This window comes from Mya arenaria, chromosome 3, assembly GCF_026914265.1.
Source record: "Mya arenaria isolate MELC-2E11 chromosome 3, ASM2691426v1".
NCBI lineage: Eukaryota > Metazoa > Mollusca > Bivalvia > Myida > Myidae > Mya > Mya arenaria.
This window is the reverse complement of record NC_069124.1, coordinates 29,902,510-29,917,292: the sequence shown is the minus strand read 5'-3', so window position 1 is coordinate 29,917,292 and position 14,783 is coordinate 29,902,510. Positions and strand designations below refer to the sequence as shown.

The following is a 14,783-nucleotide window of genomic DNA, read 5'->3' as shown; positions in this document are numbered from 1 at the left end:
ACATTGGGGTACATTATATTGTTGTGTTCACTCCACAGCGGGGTAAATGGTATTGTTGTGATCAATCCACAGTGGGTAACATGGTATTGTTTTGTTCTCTCCACATTGGGGTACATGGTACTGTTGAGTTCATTTCACTGTGGGGTTCATTGTATTGTTGTGCTCACTCCACATTGGGGAACATGGTATTGTTGTGTTCACTCCACAGTGGGGTACATGGTATTGTTGTGTTCACTCCACAGTGGGGTACATGGTATTGTTGTGTTCACTCCACAATGGGGTACATGATACTGTTGTGTTCACTCCACATTAGGGAACATGTTATTGTTGTATTCACTCCACATTGGGGTACCTGGTATTGTTGTGTTCACTCCACAGTGGGGTACATGATATTGTTGTGTTAATACCACAGTGGGGTACATGATATTGTTGTGTTTACACCACAGTTGGGTAGATGGTCTTGTTGTGTTCACACCATAGTGGGGTAAATGGTATTGTTGTGTTCACTCCACAGTGGGGTACATGGTATTGTTGTGTTCACTCCACAGTGGGGTACATGATATTGTTGTGTTCACACCACAGTGGGGTACATGATATTGTTGTGTTTACACCACAGTGGGGTACATGATATTGTTGTGTTCACACCACAGTGGGGTACATGGTATTGTTGTGTTCACTCCACAGTGGGGTACATGGTATTGTTGTTTTCACACCACAGTGGGGTATATGGTATTGTTGTGTTCACTCCACAGTGGGTTACATGATATTCCTGTGTTCACTCCACAGTGGGTTTTATGTTATTTTTGTGATCACTCCACAATGGGGTATATTGTATTGTTGTGATCACTCCACAGTACTTGGTTTTGTTGTGATCACTCCACAGTGGATAATATGGTATTGTTAAGTTCAATCCTTAGTGGAATACATGATATTGTTGTGTTCACTCCACAGTGAGGTACATGATATTGTTGTGTTCACTCCACAGTGAGGTACATGATATTGTTGTGTTCTTTCACAATAGGGTATATGGTATTTCACATTTCTCTTGGTTACAACAGTAATGGCCTTTGACTTTGTCTGAAAAATAATTTGTCGCATGTAGCACCAAAAGTATTGCACTTACACAGATGAAATTTCACAGGTACGATAGTCAGAAAGGAATATTGTGCATCTTTCATTTCTGTTTGCTCCGCAGTGGGGAGTGTACATGAGGTTGTGATGATATTGTTATGTTTGTTTCACAGTGGAGAGAGTGGGGCTGGGAAGACCGTGGCGGCCAAGTTCATCATGAGCTACATATCCAAGGTTTCAGGGGGCGGGGCTACTGTACAGGTACACTCAACATTCAATAGCACAAGTAACTGAATATAATCGTTTTTCAAAAGATAGGCATTTGTGAAATATATCTTTTAAAGGGGTACAATATTGGTGGATACAAAAAAATAAATATATATATATACAACAACAAAACAATAGCATATGATTGGTGTACAGTTGAGAAATTATTAGCCTTTAAAAATGGATTTTTCATTTAAAAGCTTTATGGCCACAAATTCCCCTGTTAAAAAAGGCTCAAAATGTTGCCACAAATCATATGTTTTTTTGTTGCAACCATTAAAGTCAAAATTCGAATTGAAATGAAAACATTTTATATATAAAGTGCCCCTTTAAAGCCAGGCACAAATTGATAATAGTTTTAGCCACTTCTCTGATGTGTAAAAACGATACACATATTTTTTATTATATTCATGTGCTTGGAAATGGTTTTTCAACCCTATAAATGATCCACCCAACTGGAAAAACTGTTATTGGCATATAAAATCTCCACTTGTTGTATTTCAGAGAGTAAAAGACATTATTTTAGAATCGAACCCGTTGTTGGAAGCCTTTGGAAATGCAAAGACAGTTAGGAACAACAATTCCAGTAGATTTGTGAGTATGAAGTAATTTAACATCTTAGGCATTGTCTGAAACAAGTTACAAAATATGATGGGTTTTTTCCAGTTTTTAATGCATTGGTTATTGATTAAATAGAGAAGGCTTGAACATAGATTTGAAAGCTTTAACAAACAAAAAGTTATGAAATTACACATTTTAGCCTGCATGTTTTAATGGCTCGATAGATACAATAGCTGTTGCCTGTTGTCAATGTTTTGCTTGTGTTTTTCAAACAAAGCTTTACATGACTTTTTTTCTATACTTCTTGGGGCAAAATATGTGTTGTTTTGACTGCCTTGTTTGTGACTGGAAACAGCTGCTGTTAATGTTGGTTTTTAGTCAGGATTTAAAAAGGACAGGGTGCTGCAGCGACAGAATGTTAAGTGTCAAAAGGGCACATTACATCAGTCTATGAAGAACTCGAACATTTTCAATATGGCAGAAAATGTTAGAAATTGAGTTTAAGTGAAGTAATATTAGGTTTCAACTGCCAGATATGTAAAGTGTGTATGTATTTATAATCTAATTATGAGTTTTAAACAATATCAAATAAAATATTTGGCATCCTTGAGCATTTAATTCTATGAAGGCAGAAGGGTGCCCATGCTGGTCTCCATGAGGGCAGAAGGGTGCTTCTGAAAAAGGACGGTGCAGCAGCACCCTTCAATAACGCTTTAGCTAAAACTTTAGTTTATGATATTCAGGGAAAGTATGTGGAGATACAATTCAGCCGTGGAGGGGAACCAGACGGGGGCAGAATCTCAAACTTCCTGCTCGAAAAGGTAATGCTTTTATAGATACCATTTATTTTATAAACACCTTTGATTGGTCTGTTCTGTTTTTCATCTGATTCTAAATTGATTTTGCTTGAAATGTGGCTAGTCCATTTGTTGTGTAAAAAACAGTATTCTTGCCCATTTTGAGAAGCCATGAGGAAGTGAATCCGGTTGGCCTTGAGCCCCTAATGTTTTGGGTAAAAGGTGGCCACATTTATCTCGACACAAGCTCAACCTAAACTTTCTTCAGTCCTTATGGTTAAATGTTTTTTTGTACATTTTAAGATTTTTGACATTATGAATATCTTCCATTACAATAAATAACATTTTATCATTCACTAATTCTGAATCCAGGTCCACATACACTTGTTTGTCATGTATTATCAAGTGAGTAGTAAAACTATCCATTGGTTTAACAGTTATTACTTTTTTATTGGAGTATATTGGTCATGTCAATTGCTTGCCCAGCAAGATTTATTCAAATTATGACAACTTAATTGGATGCAACAAGGCCATGACTTACTTGTTGTAATAGAGAAGTCTGGTTGTAGCTACAATGTGTTTAGAATTATTGCTTGCTTGTTGTTTTCAGTCGCGAGTAGTGAGTCAAAACATGGAGGAGAGAAACTTCCACATCTTCTACCAGCTGTGTTCAGGGACCGACAAGGCACAGAAAGGTGTGTTAAAGGGACACAATATATGTTAAAGGGGCACAATATAGGTTAAAGGGGCACACTAGTTAATACAGGTTAAAATGACACAATACAGGTTAAAGGGACACAATACAGGTTAAAGAGGCACAATAAAGGTTAAAGGGACACAATACAGGTTAAAGGGACACACAATAGGTTAAAGGGACACAATACAGGTTAAAGGGACACAATACAGGTTAAAGGGACACAATACAGGTTAAAGGGACACAATACATGTTAAAGGGGCACAATATAGGTTAAAGGGACACAATACAGGTTAAAGAGGCACAATAAAGGTTAAAGGGACACAATACAGGTTAAAGGGACACACAATAGGTTAAAGGGACACAATACAGGTTAAAGGGACACAATACAGGTTAAAGGGACACAATACAGGTTAAAGGGACACAATACAGGTTAAAGGGACACAATACATGTTAAAGGGGCACAATATAGGTTAAAGGGACACAATACAGGTTAAAGGGACACAATACAGGTTAAAGGGACACACTAGGTTAAAGGGACACAATACAGGTTAAAGGGACACAATACAGGTTAAAGGGACACAATACAGGTTAAAGGGACACAATACAGGTTAAAGGGACACAATACAGGTTAAAGGGACACACTAGGTTAAAGGGACACAATACAGGTTAAAGGGACACAATACAGGTTAAAGGGACACAATACAGGTTAAAGGGACACAATACAGGTTAAAGGGACACAATAGGTTAAAGGGACACAATACAGGTTAAAGGGACACAATACAGGTTAAAGGGACACAATACAGGTTAAAGGGACACAATACATGTTAAAGGGGCACAATATAGGTTAAAGGGACACACTAGTTAATGCAGGTTAAAATGACACAATTAAGGTTAAAGGGACACAATACAGCTTAAAGGGACACACAATAGGTTAAAGGGACACAATACAGGTTAAAGGGACACAATACAGGTTAAAAGGGACACAATACAGGTTAAAGAGGAAGTCTTTAGGTTAAAGGGCACAATACAGGTTAAAGAGGCAGTCTATATGTTAAAGGGCACAATACAGGTTAAAGAGGCAGTCTATAGGTTAAAGGGCACAATACAGGTTAAAGGGGCACACTATAGGTTAGAGGGACACAATACACAATACAGGTTAAAGGGGCACAATACAGGTGAAAAGAGCGTCATACAGATTAAAGGGACACGATATAGGTTAAAGGGATACAATACAGGTTAAAGTGACACAATACAGGTTAAAGGGACACAATACAGGTTAAAGGGACACAATACAGGTTAAAGGGACACAATACAGGTTAAAGGGGCACAATACAAGATAAAGGGGCACAATACAGGTGAAAAGAGCGTCATACAGATTAAAGGGACACGATATAGGTTAAAGGGACACAATACAGGTTAAAGTGACACAATACAGGTTAAAGGGACACAATACAGGTTAAAGGGGCACAATACAAGATAAAGGGACACAATACAGGTTAAAAGGACAAAATACACAACACAGGCTAAAATGACACAATACAGGTTAAAATGACACAATACAGGTTAAAGGGACACAATACAGGTTAAAGGGACACACTATAGGTTAAAGGGACACAATACAGGTTAAAGGGACACAATACAGGTTAAAGGGACACAAAACAGGTTAAAAGGGACACAATACAGGTTAAAGAGGCAGTCAATAGGTTAAAGGGCACAATACAGGTTAAAGAGGCAGTCTATAGGTTAAAGGGCACAATACAGGTTAAAGGGGCACACTATAGGTTAAAGGGACACAATACACAATACAGGTTAAAGGGGCACAATACAGGTGAAAAGAGCGTCATACAGGTTAAAGGGACACGATATAGGTTAAAGGGACACACTATAGGTTAAAGGGGCACAATACAGGTTAAAGGGACACAATACAGGTTAAAGGGACACAATACAGGTTAAAGGGGCACAATACAAGATAAAGGGACACAATACAGGTTAAAGTGACACAATACAGGTTAAAGGGACACAATACAGGTTAAAGGGACACACTATAGTTTAAAGGGACACAATACAGGTTAAAGGGGCACAATACAGGTTAAAAGGACACAAAACAGATTAAAGGGGCACAATACAGGTTAAAGGGACATACTTTGGGTTAAAGGGACACAACACAGGTTAAAGGGACACAATACAGGTTAAAGGGACACAATACAGGTTAAAGGGACACAATACAGGTTAAAAGGACACAATACAAGTTAAAGGGACACACTACAGGTTAAAGGGACACACTACAGGTTAAAGAGACACACTATATATTAAAGGGACACAGTATAGGTTAAAGGGACACACTATAGGTTAAAGGGGCATACCATATGTTAAAGGGGCACAATACAGCTCAAATAGGAACAATATAGGCTATTTTTTTTTTTTGCGTCAACCTATATTGTGCTCCTTTGAAGTCAACAGTTTTGCATAGAGCCCAAGTTTGCTGTGCTTTACAGGTTTTAAGTGATGATATTGAATTTATGATAAATAGGAAATATTTTGTTAGTTCATTAATCATTGGGTTGAATCACTTTGAGTTGCTTGTGGAAAGTCCATATAGTACAAGACCGAAGGTAGAGTGTGATGTATCATTATGAAAGCAAAATGAAGTGATACAATTCCACAGGTCAACCGACTAACATAGTATTTCTTTTATTTCACACCTATTTACTTTGAGCGTACTATTGTGGAAGTAGATTTCCCATGCAAACTAAGCTACTGTGGGATACAGAATCAGAAAACACAGTGTGTTATGCAGAATTATATCCACATAACATTTTGGCTACCTTTGACCAAACCAAAAGTTTACCAGACTTATACAATTCACTGCTGTTGTCTAATTTTACTACTGCTCTCAACATAACTTACAGTCAGTTAAACAAAGGATGATCACTTTATGCTTCAGGGTTATTTATTAAATAAGTTAACAGTTACAGCTCAATTATTAAGTTATATTGTGATGAGTTCTGGTATACATGTTAAGGATTTATTGATCCATTATGTAAATATAGTAGCTTGAAGGTTAAAGTAAGAAATTATTCCATTGAAAAAGACATATTTTCTACATTAAACCACCATCTGTGCATATGTGTGGATGAAAATATAAATGTATGTTTGTGTATATATACAGAGCAGATGGGAAATATTATGTTTGTGTATACAGAGCAGATGGGAAATGTTGAATGTTTGTGTATATATACAGAGCAGATGGGAAATATTATGTTTGTGTATACAGAGCAGATGGGTATAGCTGGTCCAGAGTACTACTGCTACCTGAACCAGACCGGGGCATACACGGTGGACGGTGTAGATGATGCACAGGAGCTCAGGGACACTCTCGTATGTTCTCTCCCTAACATGTGTGCACAGTTGTACACATTTTGTTACCTGACAAAATATGATATCTTTATGAATTAAGCTGTTTGTCCATGAACATGATGTTTTAGCTCACCTGAATGCGAAGTGGAAAAACGTGTGCTCATGTGATCGCCTTTTGTCCATTGTGGGTTGTCAGTCTGTCCTCCACATTTCGTTTGTTACCGCACTTGTTTCCTCATTTCTGACCTAATCTATTTCAAACTTGGACACAATGTCAATGACTATAAGATATCAACCAAGTTAGATTATTTGCTAAATCTGACCGGTAGGGCAAGATTCAAAGCCCTTGAGTAATTTAAAAAAAACAAATTGCCATTGTTACCAATATATTATCTTCATTTGTTCACATATCATAATCATATCAGAATTAAAATGATTGACCATACCATCTGGGTCATATCCAATTATGGGTCAAATCTGAGACGTAGTTATTGCAATTGATTGATGAAGAATGCCATAATTAACCAATCATAATCATATTTAATAGAAAATGTATGACCATTAGGTCTTGGAAAAGTTTGATTATGGACCAAATCTGATTAGAAAAGTTATGTGTCTATTAACTATTAAAAAAATACAAAAGGTCAACTCTTAGAAAAATCTTATTGAACTCAATAGAAGGTTTAATTTCATTGTAGCACCAAAACGATCTTAATTAAATCTAGGTCAAGTTTGAATATAGTTTTTGTCGGTGAAAAAGTGGGACACTAGATTAAATTGTAGACATACCTTATGAACATAATGGAAATACCATGGCCTAAGCTCCATACATATAATGTGAGCGATCTAGGGTTCTTTAGATTCTCTTGTTTGTCACATATATACATTAGTGTGTTAACTTAATAGTTTCTGTGGAAAGACCTTGTGGTTATGTTACAGTGCATTCTCTATTTTTCTGAATGTATTAATTATCATTTCTGGCAAATAAACAACAATTGTTATTATGTGAGAGATAAATAACTAACGATGCTTCCACTATACAACTCAGGCAGGAAAAAGCTCATATGAGCATATTTACAAGCCATGTGGCCATTTTTTAGCTCGACTATTCGAAGAATATAGAGAGCTATACTACTCACCCAAGCGTTGGCGTCACACCTTGGTTAAGGTTTTGCATGCAAGCACACATAGGTTACTATTTCAGCAACTACTTGAGGTATTGCATTTAGACTTTATACAGTGGTACTCAACCATCCAACCTACTTAATTAACCAAGTTAGAAAACTCTAATTTGCATTTAATGCAAATAACAGGCCTTTTTTATTTAGACTTAGAAATTCTGGTTAAGGTTTTGCATGCAAGTACACATAGGTTAATATCTCAGCAACTATTTGAGGTTTTGCATTGAGACTTGATACAATGGTACTCAACAATCCAACCTACTTAATTAACCAAGTAAGATAATTCTAGTTTGCATTTAATGTAAATAATTGCCCTTTATTATTCAACTAAGATATTCTGGTTTTGCATGCAAGCACACATAGGTTAATATCTCAGCAACTACTTGAGATATTGCACTAAGACTTTATACAATGGTACTCAACCATCCAACCCACTTAAATAACTAAGTAAAATAACTCTAGTTTGCATTATATTCAAATAATGGCCCCTTTTTTAGACATAGAAATTCTGGTTAAGGTTTTGCATGTAACCACTTTTTTAGTCAATACCTCAGCGAATACATCATGTATTGCATTGAAACTTTACACACATGCTCCCAACCGTTTAACCTTCTTCTTTAATCAAGTTAGATAACTCTATCTTTCATATTTTATAATTTTTGCCCCTTTATTATGCATCTAAATTCTGGTTAAGGTCTTGCATGTTAGCACACATAGGATAATATCTCAGCAATTACTTGATGTATTGCATTGAGACTTTATACAATGGTATTCAACTACCCAATGTAATTGAATAACCAAGTTAGATAACTGTACTTTGCAAATAATGGCCCTTTATTATTAGACTAAAAAAATCTGGTTTAAATGTTCCATGTAAATACATTTATGTTAATATCTCAGCACATCATGTATTGCATTGAAATGTAATCTAACAGTGATCCATGCATGTTTCGCCAAAACTTTTCAACCCTTACAATGAAAAGCGGCGGAATAGTCGAGCGCGCTGTCTCTGTGACAGCTCTTGTTTTAATTTTGTTTAAGTTAACGTGATTAACGACATCATTGTTAATATTTAAACGTGAAGTAGTTGCTGATAAGCTAGTACAGTAAAACTGCGGTCGTTCGAACAAGCGGTCGTTCGAGAACCGGCGTTCCCTCGAGGTCGGAGCTTGGTCCCGAACTTTTCTCCTTCTATTTTCATATAAAATATACCTACGCTGCATCGAAACCTAATTATGTCGAAGAGTTGAGCAATATACTCGGTGTCAAGTACACAAAACATGCACAAAACCTTATGGCTCCCTCGAGGTCATAATTTCACACTTTATCCCGAACGCGTGTTCCAAAAAAACAAAAAGTTGTAAAAATTGCAATGACAGTTGAAAGGCAATTTGATAAAGTGTGAACTTTCACTTGTCACTTTGCTTTGCAATATGGCAATTTTGTAAAAAATAAAAATTTCTATTTATTCATTTATTGATATTTCTTTTACATTTTATATTAGTATATGACAGCCTTTGAACATATAGGCGATTTCCACAACGCAATCGGTGTCTTAGTAAACAAATGACTTCAAACTTGAAATTCACTGAAAGATATTTCACAACTGACTGGAGAATTGAAAATCGGGTCGTTCGAAACATCGGTTCCCTCGAGGTTTAGGCTCGGTCCCCGGCGACCTCCAGCGATCGCAGTTTTACTTTATATTTAAATAAAGCAAGTATGGTTGAACAGTTGTCTGAAATCTTACGAAAAACTGCAAGTAATAAAGGTTTAAAGGGTTACATTAAACTTCCAAACAGAAACGATTTGAAAGTTAACAATGTTGACCTTAACAAAGTTAACGTTAACAACATTGTTGTGAATTTCAGCATGCTATGCAAGTGGTGGGGCTGGATGAAAGTACGCGGGATGATGTGCTGTCACTGGTCTCAGGAATTCTCCATCTAGGAAACATCGCTTTCGTAGAGAATGGAAACTATGCTGCTATAGCTGACACTGGATGTAAGTTGTCTTCTCAATGTTTAAGTAATTTGCCAAGCTTGCTTGAAATCACCATAACCAACAGGGCTTCTAAAATTTTGGAACCTCGATCAGTCTGGACCCGGCGACAACTCCCCCCCCCCAAAAAAAAAGAAGAAAAGAAAGACCTGTTCAAAAGTCCGATAATATAGAAATGTCACACATTTTTGCTACGTCTTTTCTGTCAATATCTTTTTTGCAATGTGGCAATTCGTAAGAGGGCTCTAGGGCCAGCATAGCCAAATCAGATAGTCATTGATGCAAGCTTATTTCAAATGAGATTCTCATCGAGTTCTGCGGCGTTTCTAACAAGAACGACTGCGACCGTAATTAACTGTGGCTTTCCGGAAGCGGTCAGACGACAAAAAGTGAAACAGTATTATGGTTTATTTGCTAAATGCTTCTACAGTGGGTCAACATTCAACTGATGATCTTAAATAATAATATATAACCAAGTTTTATAATCGGGGCAACAAGCTTTAAGTAAAGTTAACGGTCATATGACATTGTAGTAGGAACGGTCATCTGCATTGTCATGATGAGGTTATGGTCAGTGTTTTCTTTTGAAATCATATTCTTTTGTGGATTTCACAGGTAGGGCAAACCACTCTGCTTTGTGTCAAAATTATACAATAAAGTAGTATGATTTTAAATCCACTCAACTTCTAACACCACAAATGCCATATTGTTATGTGAATACTTGCTCCTTGAACATATAAAAACAGTATAGCATAAAACTTGCGCTGTTACATGTATTGTGATTTTTATCAGTCCTAGATTTTCCTGCGTTTCTTCTGGGTATAAATACGGAGCTGCTGCAGACTAAGATAACCAGTCGGAAGATGGACAGCAAGTGGGGAGGCAAGACAGAGAGCATCGAGGTGACCCTGAACGTGGAGCAGGCAGAGTTTACTCGAGACGCGCTTGCTAAGGCTCTCTATTCCCGCATGTTTGACTTCCTAGTCCAGGTACGCTATCTGCCATTCACATACAGTCTAAACCTGTTGGCTCGATATACCAGAGACCAGCATAAATATTAACAACCTCGCAAATATTGAGCCAAGTGGGATTGCTTACACAGAGTAAAACAAAATCTATCCTTTACATCCAGTTCGAGCCAACAAGGAAATCGAGCTAAGTGATATCGAGCCAACAGGTTTCCACAGTATATCAAACTTAATCAAAAACTAATCAGGCTAGGCAAGATGTATGGGCAGGGATTTTATATTAGAAATAAAGGTTGAAACTTTGAATATTTTAAAGGGCAAATGTAAGATCAGTGTAACAGTCTGTCCATCCGTATGTCTGTCTGGTACACATATTTAAACCCCTAAAATACAGGTCATTATTGACTTTAGTTACAAACAAATCACATTGCTTATCCCCTTTTCATTTTAGCAAAAAAACAGTGTCCGGACAATATTAATCATGAGAGGGTTTATAGATGTAAATCATTTATGGTATACATCTTTAACATAATGAAAGACATTCAAGTTTGACTTTGGTTACAACCATTATTTTTTTAAAGAGTTATGACCCCTTTTTTACTTAGAATTTTCCAACATTTAAGGTACATTGTATTTAAATAATTTTTGGTACCCAGCTTTATCACTTTAAAATATAGGTCAAGTTGAATTTTTATAACAATGCACTCATGTGAGGAGGGGATATGGCCCCTTTTCAAAGAAATAGATTAACAACACTGTATCCAGGTGGTGTGCAGGGGTGTTTGTCACTCCGGTGACTGCCTTAGCTCAGGCAATAGCTTATGAAAGATGTCATAGGTTCTTAAAAATTCATAAATGAATTGCATTATCAAATAACACTATTTAACAACAATTTTTTTAGACTAGTTCTTAGTTTCTTTTTGATGCTATACAGAAAATAAATGTGACAATAACAGTTCGTATAGATGTTTCGCATTAAATATTAACAATTTAATATCAGGACAGGAATAAATGGATGAGCCAGAAGGTCTTCTTATAATGCTTGTTTTTTTGTTTTTCTTTCATCTAATTCTGTCCTTATTTTTCAGTCGGTGAACAAAGCTATGCGTAAGGAGACGGAGGAGATTAATGTAGGAATCCTGGACATCTATGGCTTTGAGATTTTCGAAAAAAACGGCTTTGAACAATTTTGTATTAATTATGTGAATGAGAAACTTCAACAGATCTTCATTGAACTTACATTGAAGGCTGAACAGGTAGAGAAACATTTTTATTTTTTATTTTATGCTCATTTATATTTTGAAGAAAACTATGTTATTGTCATAGTGTTGTTGCAGTTGGTGTTGATGGGGTGCAAACACTTTATTTTGGACTATAACTAAATAGACTATGCATGGTATTCACATGAAACTTGGTCCACATGTTACCAGCGATAAAACACACATGTTGCAGTCCCATAACTCTGGCATTAAAAGATCTTGAGTTATGCCACTTGGTAACTTGTCAAAATGTTTACATGAAACTTGGTCCACATGTAACCAGTAACAATACAAACTTGTCCCATAACTCTGGCTCCTCGATAGTCTGAAAAAAACCCTCAAACTTGGCTATAACTGTTTAAAGTTTTCACATTAAAATATTCATGTGTACCGAAGACGATAACTCTGTATATAATAATTGTTGAGTTATGGCCCTTGTTTAACTGACAGCAAGTATTGGTACCTCATACTTGTGGTGTTCAAATTTATTATTGATAACTATATTGCTGATATTGGTAAGTTACCTTAGTATTTTAAGCTTTGTAATAGATAAGGTTCTATCTGGAATGGATATTGATGACCAGCAGTTTGTGGTCATGAGAGAGGGCCTGGTCGGTTGGTTGTGTGAGAGGACCTGATTGGTTAATTGTTAGAGAGGACCTGATTGGTTAATTGCATTCTTCATGTTGGGTGGACTGGCATTTGCATAAATTTATGTTGTTATTCAGGAAGAGTATGTCCAGGAAGGGATCAAGTGGACGCCCATCGACTACTTCAACAACAAGATTGTATGTGACCTGATTGAGAGCAAGAATCCTGTGGGTATCATGTGCGTGCTGGATGATGTGTGTGCGACAATGCATGCTGTGTCAGAGGGTGCAGACATGACATTAATTCAGGTAAGGGGCCATATTGAATAACCAAACTTAGATCTTATTTAAGTCTAATAGCAGAATTTATAAAAATAAGTGGCCAATAGTCTTAATGGACTCACTGAGGCATATATTAGGGGTTGATTCATAAAGCATCTTCAGTCATTTCCTAACTTGTTGATTTCTTATGTCATTCTTTTCATAGTCAAATTAAAATAAAATAAAAATATTTCTCAATAATGTCAGTGAAAATAATGTTTTTTTGAAATTCTTGACTAAAGAGATACTTAAATTAGGGAAGTGACTAAAGTTACGAAATTACGTAAGAAGTTATATGAATACTGTCCCTGATCTTCATCTTAACTGTATGGGGTGGGAGTGGTCTAGTTGTATAGATGTCCCCTCTCAAACAAGAGTTTGTGGATTTGAATCCTATAAGAGGCACTCTTAAAAGCCTCCCATACTGGCTTCTCTCAAGATACTTTTTTTTCGTGAAAGCCAAAAGAAAGAAAAGAATTACCAACAAACGTCCAATAACATTTTATTTATGGTATAAATCATGTTATGACCGAAAATAATTTGCTACATATACTTCTTTGTGTTTCAAAATGTTCAAAGGAAAATACAAATGTTCATTTCTTTAATGTTAGAAACTGGGGGCAGCAGTTGGTAGCCATGAGCACTACAATGGTTCCAACATCGGCTTCGTGCTTCACCACTACGCCGGCAAGGTGGAGTATTATGCCACAGGGTTTTGTGAACGCAACCGAGATGTGCTCTTCGCTGACCTTATACAACTCATGCAGTCCAGTGAAAAGTGAGTAAACCAAAATGGCATTCTTTCTGGTCTTTTTTTTTTAAGAAAAATAGTGAGGTGTTTGAGCTTTGGTGTTGGCAGAGGGTTCAAAGAAAATCTTGGTTTTTAACTCAAACAAAATTGAATCTATTGACTTGAAATTTGGCACACATGTTTCCTATGACACAATGATGAGGTCATGCCTAATGGATTTTATATTTAGGGTCCTTAGTCAAGTAGGTTTTCAGCCTTCAAAATCAAGGAAAAACTTTTGGGAACTAATATTTGCACCTATTCTGGGCATTTTGAGAAAAAATATTTGTAATAATTGCAATATTTACACATATATACATGTAAGAAATATTTGTACCTATTTGAGTTTTTTTGGGAACAAATATTTGCAACTAATCGAGGTATTTTTGGGGAACAAAAATTGCATCTAGTCGAGGTATTTTGGAAACAAATATTAGCACCTCATATTGTAATTTAGGGAACAAATATTTGGACCTTGTAATGGGAATGTATTTTATTATTTGAATTGGAAGTAAAAAAAAGAGTAATTTGTGAGAATAATGTATGATTTCAAAGATTTTTCCAAGTTGGAGCTGGTCAGAATGTCTTATGTTGAGATACCTAGAAATAAAGACTTGATAATGAAATAAAAAATGTTCCAGTAAAACTGCTGTAATATTTATTGTATGAAGAACACTTGCTACATTATGCACTTTTGTGCATTTAAGAAGCCCATTAAACATAGCCTTCAAAAAATATTGTCATTGACATAACACTATGAATATGTTTTTCAGTGACTTCATTGTAAGGTTGTTCCCGGAAGATGTAGCTAAAGCAAGTAAGGGAAGACCCTCAACAGCTTCAGTTAAAATCAAGGTAATGACAGAATAGTCTGGTTTTGTTCCACAATTAATTGTATTTGAGTCAGGCTATTTTCAGCTCTG

At 36.2% G+C, this 14,783-nt stretch overlaps 1 protein-coding gene across 2 annotated transcripts in view; it reads left to right on the top strand.

Annotated features, from left to right (window-relative positions):
* The window catches only part of LOC128227275 (unconventional myosin-Ie-like), a 44,818-nt gene that overhangs the window by 14,602 nt on the left and 15,433 nt on the right, over positions 1-14,783 (top strand). For both annotated transcript variants that reach the window (XM_052937651.1, XM_052937653.1), the window contains exons 5-15: positions 1,245-1,332; positions 1,843-1,932; positions 2,643-2,720; positions 3,307-3,391; positions 6,668-6,771; positions 9,803-9,935; positions 10,725-10,921; positions 11,989-12,156; positions 12,888-13,058; positions 13,682-13,848; positions 14,634-14,715. In XM_052937651.1, coding sequence (XP_052793611.1) covers positions 1,245-1,332; positions 1,843-1,932; positions 2,643-2,720; positions 3,307-3,391; positions 6,668-6,771; positions 9,803-9,935; positions 10,725-10,921; positions 11,989-12,156; positions 12,888-13,058; positions 13,682-13,848; positions 14,634-14,715 — 1,363 coding nt within the window. The remainder of the gene's footprint in view (positions 1-1,244; positions 1,333-1,842; positions 1,933-2,642; positions 2,721-3,306; positions 3,392-6,667; positions 6,772-9,802; positions 9,936-10,724; positions 10,922-11,988; positions 12,157-12,887; positions 13,059-13,681; positions 13,849-14,633; positions 14,716-14,783) is intronic.